This window comes from Misgurnus anguillicaudatus, chromosome 21, assembly GCF_027580225.2.
Source record: "Misgurnus anguillicaudatus chromosome 21, ASM2758022v2, whole genome shotgun sequence".
In the NCBI taxonomy this organism is placed as follows: domain Eukaryota; kingdom Metazoa; phylum Chordata; class Actinopteri; order Cypriniformes; family Cobitidae; genus Misgurnus; species Misgurnus anguillicaudatus.
The window spans coordinates 31,437,351-31,459,269 of NC_073357.2; the positions used below are offsets into that span (position 1 = coordinate 31,437,351).

The 21,919-nt window shown below is 36.7% G+C and overlaps 1 protein-coding gene across 10 annotated transcripts in view; it reads right to left on the bottom strand.

The window, feature by feature from the left end:
* Positions 1-21,444, bottom strand: part of vps13c (vacuolar protein sorting 13 homolog C) — a 66,227-nt gene extending 44,783 nt beyond the window's left edge. For 5 of the 10 annotated variants that reach the window (XM_073858922.1, XM_073858921.1, XM_073858919.1 and 2 more), the window contains exons 1-35: positions 21,210-21,444; positions 19,949-19,992; positions 19,521-19,563; positions 18,747-18,842; positions 17,697-17,729; positions 16,699-16,800; positions 16,447-16,506; positions 16,077-16,145; positions 15,821-15,930; positions 15,504-15,563; positions 15,326-15,385; positions 15,145-15,225; positions 10,417-10,474; positions 9,917-10,044; positions 9,121-9,227; positions 8,832-9,003; positions 8,630-8,692; positions 8,419-8,545; positions 8,200-8,294; positions 7,939-8,081; positions 7,591-7,783; positions 7,243-7,357; positions 6,993-7,129; positions 6,776-6,908; positions 6,480-6,597; positions 6,266-6,401; positions 3,344-3,425; positions 3,060-3,160; positions 2,737-2,890; positions 2,472-2,551; positions 2,268-2,327; positions 1,311-1,458; positions 863-979; positions 425-528; positions 170-337 (exon numbers count right to left, since the gene is read on the bottom strand). In XM_073858922.1, the coding sequence (XP_073715023.1) occupies positions 170-337; positions 425-528; positions 863-979; positions 1,311-1,458; positions 2,268-2,327; positions 2,472-2,551; positions 2,737-2,890; positions 3,060-3,160; positions 3,344-3,425; positions 6,266-6,401; positions 6,480-6,597; positions 6,776-6,908; positions 6,993-7,129; positions 7,243-7,357; positions 7,591-7,783; positions 7,939-8,081; positions 8,200-8,294; positions 8,419-8,545; positions 8,630-8,692; positions 8,832-9,003; positions 9,121-9,227; positions 9,917-10,044; positions 10,417-10,474; positions 15,145-15,225; positions 15,326-15,385; positions 15,504-15,563; positions 15,821-15,930; positions 16,077-16,145; positions 16,447-16,506; positions 16,699-16,800; positions 17,697-17,729; positions 18,747-18,842; positions 19,521-19,563; positions 19,949-19,992; positions 21,210-21,309 (3,597 nt within the window). In that variant the 5' untranslated portion in view covers positions 21,310-21,444. The remainder of the gene's footprint in view (positions 1-169; positions 338-424; positions 529-862; positions 980-1,310; positions 1,459-2,267; positions 2,328-2,471; positions 2,552-2,736; positions 2,891-3,059; positions 3,161-3,343; positions 3,426-6,265; positions 6,402-6,479; positions 6,598-6,775; positions 6,909-6,992; positions 7,130-7,242; positions 7,358-7,590; positions 7,784-7,938; positions 8,082-8,199; positions 8,295-8,418; positions 8,546-8,629; positions 8,693-8,831; positions 9,004-9,120; positions 9,228-9,916; positions 10,045-10,416; positions 10,475-15,144; positions 15,226-15,325; positions 15,386-15,503; positions 15,564-15,820; positions 15,931-16,076; positions 16,146-16,446; positions 16,507-16,698; positions 16,801-17,696; positions 17,730-18,746; positions 18,843-19,520; positions 19,564-19,948; positions 19,993-21,209) is intronic. The other 5 variants (XM_073858926.1, XM_073858920.1, XM_073858927.1 and 2 more) reach the window with 3 other exon arrangements.
* Positions 21,445-21,919: the final 475 nt, after the last annotated feature.

Genomic DNA, 21,919 nt, shown 5'->3' on the forward strand with positions numbered 1-21,919 from the left:
GAAACTGACAAACATAGATTTTTTTATGTTCCCATTTGTCTTGCAATAAGGAAACAGTGCCTGTGCTCTATAGGTAAAAGAAATCCTTGTCATTAACTTTAGACTACGGACATGCACGCAAGTACAAATATTACAAATGTGAACATGTAAGGTGTGTATTTAAACTCACCAATAAAGACATGAGGAACTTGTGTAGGTAGACGATCTGAATGCAGCCCAGCCTCAGGATGACTTTTCCATCCACTCTGGATGTGTCAGAGTAACCATCACCTTCTGTGGCTCCGGGATAGAGAGTCATCTTAAAACTGAACACCTCCTCTCCAACAATTGACACCGCCTGGTGTTATCGAAAACACACATGGAGCTTACAAACATGCCTATAATAATCTAACAATGCTAAGGGTCACTGTAAATGATCTCTCACCTTTTTATGAATGGTCTTTGGATCCACATCAAGAACCACAATATCACGCAGACGACCAAAGACCTCAGTTTCTTTGGCCTGGACTACCACAGATGCATCAATCCCTAATGCATATAAATACAGGTTAACTGACAGAAATGTCCTCAAGGTGAATATTGGTGCTTCAAAGATATATATTAGTACATTAAAGGTTCAAAATGGTACATATTAGAACCTTTTTAAAAGGTACTGGCCCAACGACAGCTTTTGTACCTTAATTAAAATCTGTAATCAATGCATATGTATAGTACCCATTTTATTTACATAGGCATCTTTCAGATGCCATAGACCCCTACATAAATACTGGAATGTTACATCATTTTAAGATATTCCAACTTTACAGCAAACAACTAAATGTTGACTTGGAAGGCAGACTTCCAATACTCTCGACGTTTCTACCTTGGACTCGGATGTCAGCAATGTTGCTTCTGTCATCACAGACAGACACTCTGAAGGAACCAAGCATGGCAGACAGCTTAAAGTTCACAACACCAGAATCCTTTGAGCCCTTGGACACTAAAAGTTAGAGAAACACTTCAGTAAAAACAAGCATTATTCATACACCACATTTGTTTGACAGCCTGATACCAGTATAGTCTGCATCATGCTTGTACACAAGCAGAATCAATACATTTTCAAACTGCTGTTAGTGCATTACAAGACAAATGCAGTCTAAGAGAATAAAAATATTTTAGTTACCCATGAAAAAACCTACAAAGCAGAGACAAAGACAGCATGGACACATAAGCGATATTTAGGGTCTACCTAATGACATTATATTAATAATTCACATCAAAACAAAACTAATTTTGTTTCACAACATAAAATACAATGCGTGTATGATCACCTGTTTTCCCTGCTGCTTTCTCAGTCTGTCTCTTGGTTTCTCTCTCTTTGGAGGCTGTAATCTCATCTGGTAATGCTGAGTTCATGTAGTTGATGGTGGAAAGCAAAGCTTTAGTGTGCAACAGAAAGTCCAAAGAGGAAAACTCCACCTGTAAAAACGAACCAGATTAACTCCCAACAAATAAACATAATAGACCAATTTCACCAACAATTGGCAAATCAATCTTTTCTAACAAGGCTATTGTTCCTAGAATTGTCTCATCGCGATTGTTTGACCTCATCGCGATGATTTCAGATCACCGCAATGATTGCATATCTCTTTAAAAACACATGGGGGAGCTGCAGAACAACTTTCAGAACATGCTGTCTATGCTGTCTTTGCAAAATATTATAATATCGTTTAGATGACATTGTATCATGTGCTCCTCAATATAGTGTCTGAATTTCGGTTTACCTGCTGATAACACCCAATCAGTAACAGAACAAATATTGCATTACGAATTATCTCCATGATTTTGCTCCTCTTGCTTTCCCGCACCTGATAATTTGTGTCCAATGAATGAACAACCTTAATACACATGTGGTTTTGTTTACAAATTTTGGTTCACTTGCAAAAAGCGCAGTGTGAATGCGAACCGCACCAAAAAAAAAATAATAATATTTTGTCCGGACCAAAGCAAGTGATCTAGCGGACTTTCCTGGTGTGAATAGACCATTAGACAGATCCGGGTTCAGTACAAATTTTTTAACCTGTGAAGACCTCTACTTTATGGCAGTTGCATTGCTGTCAATGGGGGGGGGGGGGCAAAAAGCTCTTGAATTCCATCAAAAATATTCCAAAGATGAACAAAGGTCTTATGGGTGTGGAACGACATGGAGGTTAGTAATTAATGACAAAATTTTCATTTTCATATTCAATCCGATACAGTATTTCCGTCAATACAAAACATGCAGATACCTTCAGTGTTTGTTCTGTGTGGTTAAAGGATGTGTGGAAACTGGGCCCATTCACATCAGCCTAAAAATTTTAAAAGAAACAGAATCATTCACAGACCCTCATTAGCATGTCTGAACACACCAGCACAAATTAAACCATTCAGCGCACAAATCACAGTCAAGAGTCTTTTATAAAGGGTTTGATCAGTGGGATGTTTGTGCTCACTTTGATGAACTCCACTTTCAATAGATCAGAGCCGTGCTTGTCTGAAGAGGTAATTAAATGAAGGGGCTGATTTTGTGCATCTGAAACACACAGACAACCAGTCAAGAAAACAAAAGTTAAAATGCATGAAATACTTTAAACAGAAAAAACTGCTGATACTGTAATCACTTGCAATCCAGTGTAACCGGGAGCTAAATGCACTGAAGGTCTCAAGTATGCTGCATTTTTATGTAATATGGGCTTTTGCGTGTGTGCTTGTGCAAACCTCTTATCTCACAGTAGTCGAGGCTGATCTTGCGGAGGTAAGATGTGACAGTGAGATCAAAAGTTCTTATCTTGCCCTCTGCACCCAGTTGAGACACATTTAATGCCAACACCACGTCCTCATGGGCGGCCTGCCTGGTCAGCTCCAACAACACCTACACACATATGTACACACACACAAGCACTGATCTACACAAATGCAAACATACACAAAATAATTGGTATGACTTGTTGCAATGACATCTTTTAAAAAACCGGAAGCCACTGATAACTAAGCTGTCTTTGTAAGCTGTCTACAGAGAACAATGATGAAGCAGATCATACCGCCTTGACTTCAAACTGAAACTGCACTTCTGTAAGCTCTTCCTGGGTTGATCTGAGAGTGTCTTCATCCACAGACCTCTCACTGGTGTCTCCTTCAGAGTCTGAACACACACATACACAATTACACAGATATTTGAAGATACAACACATCGTCACATAAACAGAGAGTAGCTTTTGACTAAGAATTATTTCATGTAAATGAAGTAGTAGTAATATGATTTCCTCTTAGATGATAGTTAGTGCATATCTATTATTAAGACAGAGAGAAAAGATGGGATTCTAACCTGACTCAACAGTATAGGACAAAACTGCAGGGTCTAAGCCCAACACATTTGGTCTGGCATCAGATAGGGGCATCGCCAACACCTTCAAAAGAAGATCATAATTGTTATCCAAACAACGTCAAATTATAAAGAAAGTGACCAGAACAAAAGTGCATATTTTATCCATTAGTTCAGCATTCGTACATGTGCACCCAAGATGGTTATAGATAATTACACATTTTGTGAATAATGAATGTTTATATTATGTTGGTGTTTTTATGTGAGTTTTGCAGAGGCAGAAACATAGGAGTTATGCTACTGTAAAGTTAAAGGAACAATATGTAGGATTGTGGCCAAAACTGGTACTGCAATCACACAACTTGTGGCTAAAACTGGTACTGCAATCACACAACCGGTGGCCAATACACAACATGACAACATAAACATCAGTTGAGGGCTGCAAATTTACTTTTTAAATGACAATATCCTGGCCTGACCACTGTTGTCAGTGTTATAAGTATTTGAAATGAAAATGATTTCTTAATGTCTAATGACATATCAGGGCAATTTCTTACATACTGTTCCTTTAAAGTAACTCTTCATCTTCCAAATATCAACTAAACATTTATTTACTTATATCCATGAATAAATTAAATTGAACAAACATAAGCTACAGAAATGTTATTCATCATTTATTCTGCAATGTTCACTACTGTAGGCTTTTTTGTTGTCTGGAAAGATGATCATCACAAAGCTCATTGGTTTATTGCAGACAGTGATGCTGATTGTAGTCTTTCCTGAGCTCTGTAATGTGTGAAACCCAATGCCTTGTGATGCCCACAGAGAAAATTCAGGAGATAAATATAAAAGCAAGAAGCTCTTTGTTTCAGATTTGGCACATGAATCTCAAAGCTACAGTAGGCAGGCTGCAGTTTGTTTTAGAGGCTTGAAATATAAATGGCTTTCAGAAAAACAACAATCAAATATCGATAGGTTTTTACGTAAAAATCATCCTACAGAATGTAAAGAATATTCTGTTAAAATATAACCTTGTTATCTTTAATATTGACCAAATAAGGCCATGTCAAAGAGACAAACACATTTGGATTTATTTTAGTCATTGCTTGTCCGTGCTTATAATGGTAGAAAACAGGGATCAGGGAACAACTTTGACTTTGAAGCCCAAAAAAGTGCATCCATCCTTCACAGAAGTAATCCACTTAAATCCAAGGGGTTAATAAAGATCTTTTGCAGGTAATCACTGAAATATTGTAAGAAAAATATCCATATTTTAACTTTATAACTATAATAACTAGCTTCCGGTAACAATTCCATCTTACACCCAACATACACATGGCAATGAACGCTCATTGACCTAAACTCCCGGATGATGCAGTTACCAGAAGCTAATTATTACAGTTTATAAAGTTTGAAACATGAATATTTTCCTACACTTTCTTTCTTTCTTTCTTTCTTTTTTAACGCCATACCAGCTTCAAAGGCTATATTCATGGTGAGAATAAAGTATAATTAAATCAAATGAAGATTAAAAAAGATGTTTCAAATTTATTTCCTCTAGAAATCTTAAAACCATGCTTGGGCTCACTTGATTAAAAACCTTTGCAAAACTATCAACAGAGTAAAAACGGTTTCTCACAGGGGTAAATGTAATACAGTCTAAAAGGATATGTTTATTTTTCCTACACAATCACATCGAGAAACATTTTTTGTTATACTGGTTAAAAGTCTCCTCACATTCTGAGAGCAATCACTATATTAAGTTGTTTAAATGTATTTGAAGAAATTTATGTAATCTGTGAAAGGCGTAGGACCAAAAAAAGTTCAACCAATCATAGATCTTGGTCCGAACGGACGTTGCCTTTTTTGTCCCTCATCCGTAAGCGTAATTTGAATGCCAAAGCGCGCAGCTTCTTCCGCAGACACCATACGTCATCGGTGCATTCACATGCGTTCACCTCCCGTCTATAAACAGAGGGAGAACGGCGAACTTTCCTGCTGAATTGACAACCTGCACAGGAGCCACAAAACGAAAGACATGTTTTATAACAACAACAGCAAAAACTGCCTGGATCAGCAAAGAGCAAAAACCCAAATTAACATCGATAACTTTACTGCTTTACCACGAGATGCAAACAGCTGCAGGAGGCAAAGGGTCTGAAAGGTTCATTGCACTGTTTATTTTGGTAAGGTAGATACGCGATATGTTTGTATTGAGATGGATTCAGATATTCTACTTTGATGAAACATTGTGTTGCATATGAAATTTGTGTTCGTTTATGGATTAGCGTAACGATATAGTTACTACGTCTACACAATCGAAAGTGTGCTTAAACTAATTCTGATGTAAACCAGTTGTTTATGTTGGTTAATTTGGTAATGTTATTCACTTTGTACTGCAAAGTTTTCTCACTGGTGAATGAGACATGAGATGTGACCGTCTGATCTGTACGTGTTCATGTGTTTTGAAAGAGGCGTTACTTTGGATGCCGATTTGAATGGAGGGTGGGATCGTGATTTCATTGCTAGTCAGCTATCGTTAACATTTTTCAAAATGTGATACCCTACCTTTAACCGCAGAAGACCTTTATTAAACCATTGGAGCCATGCAGATTAACTCTGCGAAGGATGAATGCGCTTTTTTGCGGTTTAAAGTCAGAAGTGATTCCCTGATCCCTGTCCACCACCATCACTGAGACTGGAAAAGCAAGGACATTTAGTAAAACAACTCCAAACGTGTTCGTCTGAAAGATGATGGACATGTGTATCTTGGATTGCTTGAGGGCGAGTAAATCATGGGGTTATTTTGGTATTTGGCTGGAGTATCCCTTTAGATAATGGAAGTCAATACAGAGTGAACATACATTGTATACTGTGTGCCTGTCATTTTGTTTTTAATTAGGAAGTATTTCTGTGTTTTCTGACCTTTCCTGTAGGCGTGGATGGTGGGCTTGAGTTAGTCTGTGGAAGAGGAACGCTGTCCACGAGCTGCAGAACATCCTTAATCTTCTGATCCGAGATCTTGACATGCAGCAAGGGCAACTCTCCAGACACTTTGAACCTGGACAATAACAGACTTCAGTGTATGTACAAGGATTATGAGCTGATAAGCACAGTTGAGAGTGCACAAAGAGCTGACCTGGGCATACGTGAATCATTGTCTACCATACATTTAGCCAGCTGAAGAGTGAAGTCCATTGGCTGAAGGATGTGCTGATGGGAGGAACCTTGAAGACGAGCATTTTTCCATTTTTCTCCTTCAACACACATAAATCATTGGAAATAATCTTTGTAGTCACACCTAAAACATTGGCTTATTAGCTGAGCAGATATCTCAAATGGTCACTTTTCTTTTTTTATATACTTTTACTATCAATAAAGAGATCATCATTATAAATGCCAGTTATGTTATTTGTTTTTATTTATTGTGTTCACCTGACTTGCTGTACAGTATCTGGACACTGCGAAGCTCCAAGGAATATCTTTCATATGCTCGATCCATGATTTCCTCTAGAGATGAGAAACTGGCAGATACCTGCTGATGACTGCCTTGATCTATGCTGTTTAACTACATATATACACAATACAGTCAATATCAGTAACAAATGTATTTCTCCATGTTTCTTAAAATGTATTTAGTTCGCTTTCTTACCTGCAGGTAACCAAAATCAACGATCATGAGGTCTGATTTGCTGTCATAGAAGCCAGACTTGGGCAGTAGCAGGTAGGAGGGTTTAAGATCAATCCTCAAGTCAAACACCTTACGTGTCTCAATAATGTGAGACAAACCTGGTTTCAGATGAAGAGAAAGTCAAAGTATTACTGGCAGCTACCTTACTTTATTATTGTGATTATACTGTGATCATATCTGCGGGGAAGATGGGTAATGAGGATAGGTTTACCGGCAGCCGTCTTCTCTTTGATCTCCTCAAGTTTGCTGAGTGTTGCTGAGGTGATGGCCTCCAGGTCAACTCCTTTACCCGTCTTAAAGAATTCTGTGATGCTGATGACGGTCAGCTACAAAGCAAACCAGAAATTTTTGACATACTGCTTTTTATTAAACCACCAAGAAGATAAATTCTGAATATTGAAATAAAAAACACAGTTTTGGCTAACACCATCACAACCACATGCCCTACCTTCAAAACCTTGCCTCCCAAAAAACATTTTGATCAATCAACCCAAATGTGATGATTTTGACTATAAAGGGCATTGACAGGTAACATTCAACATTAGTCTCTATTGCTCACAGCATCATAGATGATCTCCACAGGCTGCGAATGGACTCTGAGGAGCTGGTCGGCATTGCTGTTCTCCGGGTTGAGCTCAAAAAGCACACTGAGCAACGAGGAGTCTGAGCCTCCCACAGACGCTATGAGAGATGGCACCTCGCCCTGCTGTTGAAGGCCAGTCACATACCAGTGCTCCAGCTTAGCCTCCACTCTACACAACACATAAAAACATAAAAAATAACATGTACACTAAATAATTTAGTACAGTTTACATACTAAAGTACTTTTTTATCCAATCCAACCATTAAAACAATAATATTTCATTCCCAATGCTGAAGCTTTTCTGTGTATACATAACAGACGTACTTGATGGCCTGGGCTCCAGGTCTCTGTGAGATGGCCGTACTGAGGTCGATTATTTGCACTTTGAGGATCTCGGGAACGCCGGGCCTCTCTCTGAGTGTTACTGAGGTGCTCAACAGCTTAAAGGTGACGACTATTGCTACATACTACACATGTGCACAGAAATAAAAAAAATATATCACTGTGCATCCAGACTAAGGGGAAATTTTGTAATATATACACAACATGTTTCACTACATTGTAGCGGTTATAATTTTCACTCACGTGCTTTGGTAAGGCAAGGTTATGTGAGCTTTCACTGTAGCCAATGGCTGTGTAGAGTTTGGCCTTTTCCTCAGAGGTCATGAGAGAATCTATACCTGTCAACACACACACACACACACACACACACATACACTTTATGTAAATAAATGCAAATCTATTTAAATTTACATCTGTGTTATTACAGACAGAAAGGCAAATGTATTGGAGATAAACACTAACTCTCTGCCTCTTTTTCCTCTTCTTCCTCCTTTTTCTTTCCTTCTTTCTTGCCAAAAAAGCTACTAAAGAAGCCTCCTCCGCTCTGTTTCGGAGTGGCAGACTTTTTAGCGACAAGCTTCTGTCCCACCTGCGTAGAAAGTATGATTACTACAACTGCACCACATTTCAAGAAACATTAGTAATCTCTTAGTTTCGGTAAGTGTTTTCATACCTCCATCTGAGTTTGCTGTCTGGCTAAAACAATGTTGAACACATCCAGAGCCTTCTCCAGCTCCTGAGAAGTGGAAAGAGACAGACAATAAAAAACACACGTACAGATGTGAATTTAACGTAATCATTTTCTGCATAAGAATAAATAGTGTAAGATTGGGCCAGACCATTGGACCACATCTATTACTATCGGTAGTCAATACCTGGATCTGTTTCTCTGTGTCCTCTTTGACCTTTCCCTGTGTAAGTTTGCATTTGTACGCAACTTTGTAGGCCTTAAGCGTGTCCCTGTGCTTCTTGATGTTTTTCCAGCTCCACATCTTGTTGAAGCGTTTGATATGCACCTCCAGTATACTCCTGATACTGTATTTCCACCTATTGACCATTCAGAAAAAACACATTAGTAACACCTGGTTAATTTCTGAATCTAATTTGATCTAATTCTCACAGAGAAGCAAACTGATGTCTACCGTAAGATCTAACTGTACTTACCAATCCTTTGCGTTTTTGTGGACCGGAACATCAGGCCTGAACTTTCTGTATGGGATGTTCTTCACCATAAAGTCTACAGACTCCAGAAGATCCACCATAGACAGGTACTAAAAATATTAGCAAAAAACATTATTATTGGTTACCTAAGGCAGTATATATTAAATAAAATAGATTAATTTAAAATATTTTGAGTTTATGACATACAAGCTATTTTTATATACTGTATCTCACTATTAAGCGCCGTTCACACCAGACGCGAAAGAGGCGGCAAGCACGAGTGATTTATATGTTAAGTAAATGCAAAGATGCTAAGACGCATCCTGCGGCGCGGTAAGCGCGAATGGCGAATTGAGCGTTGCCGCGTGATCTGCGCGAGTTGAAAAATCTCAACTTTGGTGGATTTTTGCACCACGTTAACCAATCAAGAGCTTGCTCTAGCAGTGACATGATTACAGGAAGCGAGCAGAGGCAGAAAAACAAAACAACAATCATCATCGCTACACGAGACATCTTCGTACTTTTACAGGAATTAAAAGGATCTTGTTTGGAAGAAAGTAAGCGAGGAGGTCGAACAATCTGGTAAGTTTACTCAATTTGAGCTATATAAGCCCCTCCAACGACGCGAATTTCGTGTGAATGACTAGAATTTCACACGCAAATGAAGCGAGTAAACTCAAAATGTTCAAGTGTCCAACTACAAGTGAATAACGCGTATTTGCCACCTCTTCCGCGTCTTGTGTGAATGCACAGTTAGCATGCTATGTAAACCTATACATGTTGGTGACTACAGTTGTACCTGAGGTTTAGTCATCTCTATTGCAATGTTCTGAACCTCAAGGTGCAGATTTGCTTTGGGTGATTTGAGCTCAACTTCAGCATTTGGGTTGATGCACATCTTTGCAGAGGCGAAAATGGGTTTGAAAACTGAACAAGGAAACAGATGAGTTTATCACAATGGACACAAATATTTCAGATGTGTATAGGGTTTGAAGAGTTATAGACCTGAATGTTAAATGTAAATTAAGTTCACATCATGTTTAGCTGTGTTTATGTATTAGAGGGGCGTGCTGTGTGTGTGCATGGTTTTAATCATACAGTTTGTTCAAACAAAGCATGAAAAACAATATATGAGCACACACCTATGTTAAAGTAGTATTCAGATAAATGAACAATTTAGAGTGTAAACTAAACTGAACTGTTGACTGGAACTACACTTATCCTATATCCTGGACATTAATTGATAAAATCAAGATAATAATGAATACAGTCATAAATAATAGATAATAAAATACATACTGTATTGATAACCTTGCAGTTCCTCATTTCTTGTGCTGATTCCTGCTTTCAGTTTGCTCTAAATAAAAAAATATATATTTAGGACAATTTTTTAAACAAATGTGATAAAATTATGTGGTTGAAACAAAATATTGAAAATGCTAATCTTAAAACAATTTTAAAAATCTTATCCAAACTGCACATACAAAAAGGGATTGCAAACAGCATCCCTGCACAACACAGGAAAAAGTGTTACGAAATCTTTCAGTTTACTTTGCAGCAAAGTCTCAGAATATACTAGGAACTCTTATGAATAGAAGTTTATCCTCTTGACCACATTAAGCACAATATCCTCCTCACAGATTATACACACCACACCCTTAAACACACATGGCATCAGAAAACACAAGCATGATTGACGAGACACTATTTTGCAAATGGCAACTGAATACCACGATTGCATAGCTAACTATGAAATCCAGCCAGGCCATATAATGAAAAGAATCCACTCATTTTAATCTCCATTAAACCAAAGCAGTCTCATTAGACATACTGTTTTAATTCTTTTACCAATGTGATGTCACACTGATAAAGCCCTGCCCATGGTCACTGACTGACATTACAATAGTTTCCGCCCTCAACGAGTTGTACGCTGTCCACCATATCTCAATAGTGAGATACTATTGTCTCAGACTGTATTTACAGGAATCCTGTAAGCACTCACTGTGTCTTTTGGTAACGGAGTGAGGAGCAGTAGCTCATTTGCTTTTAAAGGTACAGACACGAAAACACTGTGTTTTTGCCCCCACCCAAATATCGGGCATTTTGACATGTTATAATCAGTGGTGTAGTCTAGATTTTTGTAGTGAGTATACTGTGATTTTTCCCTCTCACCCTTATGCTCACTCGTCCCAGAGTGACACCCCATAAGCACCACCACACTTACAGATGCATACAGTATGGATCTGCATGTAATCGAGAGCATTCTGAAAGTGTACTCATAAACACATAAACTGAATGTGTTATTAACATGTCAGTTTGTTATAAGAAAAAAAGATGTTTAACAGTCAATGGGTTTACAGCTGGGGAAACTGGATGGATTTTTAGACTGGTTTAGTGTTAATCAACATCTAACTCAGGGCTAAAAGTTACTCAACTGTTAATTAAAATTAAATAAACTGTTTCCAATCTTCAATCCGTGGCTAACACATGCATTGAAGGAGAAAAAAATATCCACTCTTTCAATAGCTATTATCTGACAACTATTGATAACATTACCATGTGTAATTTAATGGTGTAAATGTTTTTAATTAATACACATTTAAGATGACCATGAATTAACTCTAATTTTCATACTCATTGAAATAAAAGCTTATTTTATGCATATAATACAAGCAGTGTCTAAAAATGAAAATAGGCTTTTACTTAATTATTATTACAAGACCATCATGTAGCCTAATATTAGACACCCAAACCAAAGTGAAGAAACTTATCTTTAATTTGCAAGTCTGAACTGAATATCAACGCAGACATGATTTTCCTCACAAAAGTTTAAGATCATATACATCTTGAACGTAGATATATAAATTAACACAGAGAAGGAAAGTTTAACACTATGAACCACAAGCAAACATGCTGAAAGCTAAAACCATCAGGATATAAATTACGGGCTTATTTTATTGCATTTGGAGCCTTACCTCCAGATAAACTAATAAACTGGACTGATGTTTTAAATGTTGTCTACTCACATGTGCGTTGTTAACTCTCCGGATTTTATATTGCAGCACTCGTTCACCTCACATGGTTTGTTTACAGTGTCGCGTGAGCAGCTACACTGCAGGTTCGACTTCATTTGGCGCTAAGCAGACCCTTTGGTGATGTCAAAGTACCGCGAGAGCGATTCAAAGCAGATTTCTCCATGTGATAAATGTAATCGCTCTCGCGGTACTTTGCTGTCACTCGCATGTGGGTTCTTCTGGTGCCACACCAGTCTGCTCCCCAGTCACTTTCGCGCCGCTATGGTAATTTGATTTCATACGCGAATCGGATCGCGCAGTTCGGCAGGAATTCAAACACACCAAATATATAGCCTAATATATATGCAGTTCAACCCGCTAAAATAGCAAGTGTAGCATGCTACTGGTCAGTGCTTTACATCTGAATTATGACTAAAAGTTTGAAATGTCAGAAAACCATGCTGTTACGCATCCTCAAGCTATTTTTAGTGGGTATACGGAAATCCTTGACAATTTCTAGTGGGTATACGGCGTATACCTGCGTATCACGTAGACTACACCACTGGTTATAATAAACAATCTGTGGGATATTTTGAGCTGAAACTTCAGGCCCCTTCTGGGCACACATGAGGTTTAAATTACATCTTGAAAAAAAAACAGGTGCCCTTTAAAGTCACATCTGTGACCCGTGCTGGCAAACGGAGTCGAAATGAGCACATTTTAACAAATGAATTATTTATATTTTGACATTCTCGATTAAAAAACAAAACTTTGAATTCTAAAAAAAATTACAGAACTACATGTGTTTGAAGTTGATAGAGTCAGCAAAGTCAATTATGAGAAAAACCCGAGTTAAAGATTTTTAAGGTTCAAAAACAAAATCATTGCATTCATACGTTACAATCACTGGTAAAACTAATAGATTTGGCACACACACAGTAAAAAACAATTCTTGAGGGGAAAATATATGTTCAACTTTTTCTTTCTTTTTTATTGTTTAATTGACATTGAGACAGGCAGGTTTACTAAACCTCATTACACAGCACTTTGGTCTAAAAATAACCCCATAAATTGCACTGAAAAAAAATGATTCATTGAATTTAATCAATTTTTTTAAGGTAAGTGGTTGCAATCAATTTATTTAAGCTACATTTAAACAAAAGTTTTATATTTAATTTTACTTTACTAATCTTTTTTGTTTAAATGTAGCTTAAATAAATTGATTGCAACCACTTACCTTAAAAAAATTTATTAAATTCAATGAATAATTTTTTTCAGTGTGCCAGACAGACTTCTGTGTGAACACAAACATGTCCCATAAATGTTCAGGGATCGCTCCTGGAAAGATGACCTAGTATCATTTCCATAAATTTCCCGGAAAACCCTCTGTGTGAACAAGCCACAGAAACCAATAATAAATCTTTAAACATCAAGAAAATCCTGCATTTCTTTTTTAATTCCTGCATGTTTTAAAACTGAAACCAAAATGTCAGACATGCATGTGAATGCACGTATCTTTGTACTAGATTAAGCATTTAGGATGGTACACCTCTCAGAAAACGTACAAATAAAGATTTTATTTTAGATGTTTAATGACTTTTTAGAGCATTGGGATCGCTAGACGAATGCTTAATGTACTTATTTTTATGAAGACCAAAATCAATATTTATACTTTCTTTCGCCTGTAGCTCAAAAAGCACATTCTGACTCATTTTGCCAGCATGGGTCACATTTAAGAAAAACAAAGCTCATGTGTGATACTGGCAGTTTAAAGAAATTAGTCTCTATAGTAAATAAATTGTAAAAATACAGCTATAGAAATTCCCACAGTTCAGCTGTCATTTGCTGTAATAAAGCAAAGGTTTTATAAAAGTTGGGCAGTGAAAAGGATCACAACTGTTAGACAGACAGCATGTACAGACTGTGTTATCTTGATGAAGCAGTTTGCTGTTTTGTGCTGATTACATAAACCTCTGTTAGCAACATGACACATTTCCTTTTGCATCTCTGAGAAAGAAAATAGAAAAGCTAAGAGCAAAAGCACGGTCATTATCACTCTAACATAAATATCAAAAAGCTTGAATGATAAGCCATTGTTGTACCCTGAAGCTGGTTCCCTTCCTACAATACAAGGTCTTCAGACAGTGACCCACACACACAGCGAATAAACACAGCCCTCTATCAGCTACTGACATCAAAGATATTTAGTACATAACATGAAAGAACTATGCTGTACCAGTTTTGCTTCCTGTTTTTATAAAATACAAACAATAATCAAACCATCAAATATATAGATTATTTTCTCTGATTATGTTTCTGATTAACCCACTAAAAATAAACTCAATCTGAACTTTACTTAACAAAGCATGCCACGCTTCATTCCAAGATGTACAAGTAGTTTCATTTCTAAACCCTAATGGTTGCAGAATGTGGATAAAACCAGTAACCAGTTTAAATATTTTGAAATGACTACTACACACTGAACCAGTACACGCAAAAGCATGCGTGTCTTGCATAACTGGTGTGAGTCATGATGAAAAACTTGTAACGGAAAAGTCTGCCCAGATAAAACAAAAATAATTAAAAAAGGAAGCGAGGAGTGGTCTCGCAAATAAAGTGTTTAGAGATGGGTTTGCACAAACACACACTCTACAAACATGTAAAGGGGCGAGTGCAAACAAACTGAAGAAAAGACACTTTGCTAAACATCACGAAAATAAGATAGAAATGGCTGCCTCATTAGTGCACACTCATCACCAGGACAGCACGCATCCCCATGCAATGGCATACAACAAAAAACCTTAAAGGCACTTAATATTCGGTGGCCGGTACAATGCAATGCATGCTTCCTGTTTGTGCAGCATATAACTTTTATAAAAGGTTTGTACGGTTTAATCTGATGAAATATGCTGCACAGTAAATGGCTAAACAAAATGAATACAATAGAAATCCATGACACAGTAAAGGTCTTTAAAAAAATACTAAATACAGAAAAATATTACAGTCACATTACCACTATCTCCTCCCAGGAGTCCCTGTAGAAGATCGGGCTGTTGACGTTCCAATAAGCACAAAAACACTCCAGGCGCCCCAGCTTAAGAAGAAAATGCAAATACATGAAGACACAAAATTAAAACTGTACTATTGTCAGACAAATCTTACTATGGCAAATAAGAGAAGCATAAGGATCATACCTTGTAGATGATCTTGGCTGCTTCATTTAAAATACATGTCTTCCAGTTTTCATCTGTTGTCTGTAAGAGAAAAAAAACTGTGTGAATTGCAATTCCTGGTTTAGTAAATCGATATCCATTGCAACTAAACTTCACTCTATGTGGCATATTTATAATACTGTATATTTGGAGAGATCACCTGTAAACTGAGTTCAGAAAGAGTCATGCCCATAGCAAGGGGTCTCTGAGGGTCCGACACCTGAAGTACAGATAAAACACATCGGTCATATTATTATTTAAAAAAAAACATTTATTACACCAGGTCCATCATTTCATATTACAAATGTTTATGCATGGGGGTCTCTCTTTCTGGAGACCAATGAATGAGGCCATATTATAGAGGGCCCATCTTCATCACATAGCCCAGGATGAACATCACCAGTTGTCTCCTGCTGTCAACAGCCATGATGAATGTGCACAAAACAAAGCACACATGCATTTAGATTCAATACTCACATCATCCTCATATCTGATGTGAATACTGGTGATTTTTACTTGAAGGTTTTTGATAACTTGTGTAGCCAGTTTCTCAGCGAATGTGTCTTTCTTTTCCTCCTGTGGCTTTTCTGCAAATAAAAAAAGGTTTACTGTAACTCCATCCCATTAACCAATCAAATACATTTTCTAGCATTCACACTCAACAAATGCAGTTTTTGAAAATATCTGCTCATCATGTTTGGGGCTCCAATCACAGTCATCTGCAGCCACCCACCTGCTTTATGTTCATGCTTTTTAGATCTCCTAAAGGGTTTTTTATGCTTTTTAAGCTTACGTCCTTTGTCTTATAAAGCGCAGCGTTGGGAGAAAGAGAAAAGCCGGTCAGGAAGAATAAAATGACAGTGCATACCAGTAAACACGCATGCACGACTAAGAAAAGATACGAGAATTAGTTAAATGAATGCACATACATGCAGTCATAGACAGACTTCAACAAATAATGCACAGAGGCGCACAAAGAAAAGAGAGGCAAAAAGTTGGTCCCTCAACATGTTTTTCAACACATCACATAAATCAATGAACGTCTCTCAAAACAGAAGATGGACAATTGACTGCTCTGCTACTGCAGTGAGTTATGTACGTACCCCGTGGGTTCTTATACACATAATTCTCCAGATTAAACACAAGCTCTCCATCCTGAGAGCCTGTGGTCCATCAGATGCAGCACAAAGCAAACACACACAACCGTTAGAGACAAAAGGGTTGCATAGTTTGGTGTATGGACAGACGGAGAGATGGTTTGGTGTGGGGATAGATGGATGGTTTGGTTGTGGATTAATATGGATAGATGGCGTGGTGTGTGGATGGATGGTGTGATATTGACAGAGGTAACTCACCTCTGTGTGCAACCATTTGCAAGGTTTGCTCAATGCGTTGCAGCTCCTTTTGCTTGGCCTCCTGTAAGTAACGCTCCTCTTTGGCTGCATCATACTTAATCGCTTTAAACACACAAAACACACTTAGTCACAAAAGTTATACAGAAGACATTCATTACATAGATCTGCCACCACCTTTTAGACGACACAGCAACACATCATTCACTGATCATTTGATTCACATAAAAATGGCAACCTCAGTCAAGTAGACTTGAATTTTAAAAGCAACTTCCTCCTCCGATCTGGCATCTACCTCTAGCACCTACCACTCTCTCAGAACCGGTTCAGTCAAACTACATGAGGAAGAAAACCTTTAATGCCTGCTATGGTATGTGCAAGCACTGTTTCCTTCTCCACACATACTGTAGATACAATTAGGTTGTAGAACCACTCAAACAACAATGACAATTAAAGAAATTGCTGTAAAATAAAATGCTCCAAGACATTTCCAAGGCAATTCTGTCTATTACAGATAAACTGAATACATTCATGCTATTATCTTGACTAAAACACTATAGCACACTGTTAAGTGCATGTAGCTGAGATGTTCCCAGCTCAGGAATAAGAAATCTGGCATGTTCCACTGGTTGACCGTCCGCATTCCAAAAGATGCAAAGGAGAAATGCACAATTTCAATGATTTTACATATGTTACAAAAGCAATAAGTTTTGATGACGATAAAGTAGAGCCCCAAAGAAATGCCCAACATGACATAAAATCATTGTAAAATTTGATGAAGAGCATACATATTACGCACTTGATTGGGGCATCACCAGTAAACCCACCAGTTGTTATGATTAACCATTCTATCCATAAACATTGGAATAGAGGTAAAAAATATGTAGGTAAAAATAGTTAACCATAACAAAAAAAAGGGCTTAGAATCAGATAAACATAAGAGTCATTGGTCCATGTCCCAACCTGCCACCTGGCTACCCACCACACTGAACCTTGCTTACCATTGTACGGTGAGGTTAATAACTTAAACTCAGCTGCAACATGTAAAAAACAATATCAGACAAAGACGTCCAAGTTAAACTGAATATAATATACTGGTATATTTTTTTTATTTTAAAGTATTTTCTATCATTGCTGCAACAATAAGCAAAAAAAAAAAAAAAACAGATCTACACCCTAAAAAAATATTTGACCCAACAATGGGTTAAAACAACCCAGCATAGGTTGCCCAACAGGATGGGTTCATTCTTTTTTGACTTAAAGGTGCAGTGTGTAAATTTTAGCGGCATCTAGTGGTGAGGTTGCGAATTGCAACCAACGGCTCAGTCCACTGCTCACCCCTCACTTTTGAAACACACAGAGAAGCTACGATAGCCGCCACCGGAAAAACATGTCTTGGTCGGCTTAGTAAAACTTAGCAAAAAAGTTTGTCCGTTAAGGGCTTCTGTAGAAACATGGCGGCACAAAATGGCGACTTCCATGTAAGGGGACCCTCATGTATGTAGATAAAAATGTCTCATTTAAGGTAATAAAAACATAACGGTTCATTACAGGTCTTTAAACACCCCTGATAATATAGTTTTGTATATTATTTTGCATTTCTGTCAAGAGATTTTTCTAAAGATTACACATTGCACCTTTAACACTGGGTTGAAAATAACAATTATATATAGAGTATATATATATATTAACAAACATAAGTGAATTTTAGGGTGTTAAATAGTGATAAGTGATTTCAGCCAGAATGTTCACTGTAAATGGATAATATAAGATTCTTTGGGAATGAGTACTGTACTTAAAATCAACAAATGTTACAAATAACAAGGCCAAAAAAAATGTAAGTACAAAATGTGTTTCTGTTAAATTTTTGCATTGATATTTTATTTATTGGATACTACATTCCTATTTTTCAAGACAATTTCACACGTCTGGTAAAGCACAATAATTGATCTGTGTTATAAAAAAAAACATGCAATATTTAATACTGACATAATGGAATGGAGATTTTATAACAGGATGTTATAATATAATGTGGTAGTATATAAACTTACTTGCACCAGGAACCACAAGAAGATATAAACCATCTAACGTAGCCACCACTGCCTCATTGTAAAGGTTTTTCCAAGGGATCTTCAGGGTCAGTTTACCTAGAAAACAGGCATTTTCAGTTTGGTGTCAATACATGAAACCTTACAATGTGTGAATTTACTTCAAAACAGGCTCTGTAGCGTTTACAAAAGTTGCTGTTTCGAGGATTAAAACCTCGGAGTAGTGTGGACGCCAGGTTTAACTGCAGTAAAAGGTATGGGTTTTAAAATGTGAAACACAAACGTAAATGTAGCCTAACATATTTGGGTTACAAAAGCAAAAACGTGAAACTGCAGTACATTTGAAAAAATGCAAGCTCTTGCATTATAGCTTTTTGTGTACAATGTTTGACTAAACGACAAAAATACAGTAAAAGATTATCTACACTTGCATGCCATTCTTGTTAACTAATAATTTTTAACAACCTTAAACTTTCTAGCAGGTGTTCAATGTCATCTGACTAGATCATGGGATAACATAAAATGATGACCTATTTAACAAGCTCTCTTTTATTGCCAAGACAACTGTCTGATATTTTTTTATACAGAATCAAAAGCTACACAATTAAAATTCTAACAGACTCTTAAAAAGTTTTAATACATTTTTCTAATTTTTCACAGCATAACTAAGCCTATTGAATTTTTACATGCATGTCACACTAAAGGAATAAATCAAATATAGATATTAGATTGTTTGAAAAGTTACATTTTCTTCCTCAGTGAAAGATGCAAACTTACCAATTTGACCAGCTTTTATTTTAAAAGGGACATCAAATTCACTCTAAAGCACAAAGAAATACAATGAATTAAATGTGAAATTTACATGTAACACTGCTCACTACTTCAATCCTCTGTAATGCAGAAAATAAAAATATATATTTTTTATACAACACAAATCACTGTTGGACACATGCATATACACACGTTTGTAACAATGCACATATTAGAAATAGTTCAATTATCATTGTTTTCTAGACAGTGAGTCCGCTTTGACACTTCCTGTGATTTTACACAGACTACCACTAACCACAGTGCTACTTTATCATGTAGCACTGTAACATTTTGCCACTTTCTCAGTCTGTAGTAAAATGGCATTACTTTAACAATACTTTAATAAATTAAAAGAAAGTAATTTAAATGAAAATGGTTGTCAAGTAAAAACTTACCAATGCATTCTCTTTCACCCTGAGGTTTTCTAACACAACATTACCTAAAAGATACAAAATAAAACATTAAACTTTTTGAAAAGAAATGAACATCAATCAATAGATCGACATAAATGAGCAGCATCTCAAGCATGCTCTCTGTAATAAAAGCCAATCCTATTAGTATACAATGCCATGTTAAGAGTTTAGTTGGGTATTCCCACCAGGATCAATATTTTGTTCACAAAATAAATCAATATTTTTTATGATAATAATTCAAATCTAGTTGCAACATTTTATGACTCAAAAGCACAGACAAAATTGCACATTTAAAACAAATCATATTATTAATAATAATAATACTATTGTCCTTGAAATTTTTAAACTGAGATACAAACAACAGTGTTATCTTGTGTAAACTAAACTGTTTACATTTACTCTGAATGGAGTATCAGTGGCATATATCATCATGTTAAGATAAACACAGATGCCACAGATATAAATCTATAGTAAGATAAACCTCATGGACTATGCCAATGTTTGTAGACTGCAAGATTAAGTGAAATAATACATATTTACAATTCTATCAAGCAAAAATAAAAAACATATTAAATCTCGTCTTTATTTCTGCAACAATATCACTTTTAAATGTGAATTCCCAGCGTAGCTTAAAGGCCCAATGGAGTAATCCCTTAAAGCAAGATAAAGTATCAATAGAATTAATGACACAATCAAACACATTATTGTCTGTAAAGGTGTGGCCACTTGATCTTTACTTAAACAGTGTAGCTTAACATTCAACGAAATAGAAGCAAAAACAAACAGCAATGTTTGCTATAATGACTGTGTGTATGCTTACATTAGCTAACATTGCGGTTAACCCTATTCTTGTGCTTAAATGTTATCCTTTTCAAAATAGGATTCACTGGACAAATGTCCTAAATATAAATACTTATATCTATAATAGCAGAGTGTTTGAGTAATGACTTTCTCCTCCTCACAAAAAGAACAGAAACCATTTTATTAAATTAAGATACATGACTCTGTTCATCGCCTCAGTTTCACATGACACGGATGATGGTGGTGGTGGTGGGTGGGGAATATGCAACTTAACAGACCTAACGGAACCGAAACCAACCCAACAAGCATATATGACATTACTAGACATTGCAGTGCATTTGCACCAAGATTGCGCTTCATATCAATAGCAGACAACGAACATTTTCCACACAATCCAGAAGAGCGCTTCTTGTTGACAAGCTGTTTGATGATATGCGCTTACCTCCCCATATCCCAATCTTCAGCTGCGACTTGTCCAGGTTTTCCACATAGTCTCCTATAAACCTGTTTAAGAGATCGCTGACTAAAGACTCAAACACCATTGTGACTCGTGAAGAGCAGCGACCCTGTCACAGGGAACGCGCTAAAATGCCACATACGCGTTTGATAAGGTTACTTCCCTCCCTGTGTGACAGGCGTTTAAACAGCAGCAGCATCGACTCAATCGGTGATCGACTTACAGGGCCTGCGTTGTGGTCCCTGGGATTACTTTAATATGAACAGACTGACTAGTTGATACAAGAACTTAGATTTTGAAAGTGAGAAGTGAAAGTGTAGAGTGGTCTGATGTTTACCAAATGAAAGAAGCCAATATTATTGATTAACTTATCTACAAGATAATTACTACAGAAACAATACAGAAAGCATTTTATTTCTTTCAATATAGCATACAAAGACATTGTACAGTACAACCTTTTCAGAGAGAAAAATTTTTTATAAAAAAGGTTAACTGGAATCATTCTCCTTTGCAGTCTTAAGAAGATGGAAAAAATATTAAAAATATCGAAAATGTGTTTGCATGTGTAAACTCCTTAAACTCTGTTTCTCAAATACTTTTTTGACTCCTTGAATAAAGGAGTCTTTGAAAATGTGTGATTAAAACATTTATAAAGATGCTATCTTTTATAAACTAAAAAAGATTAAACTTTATAT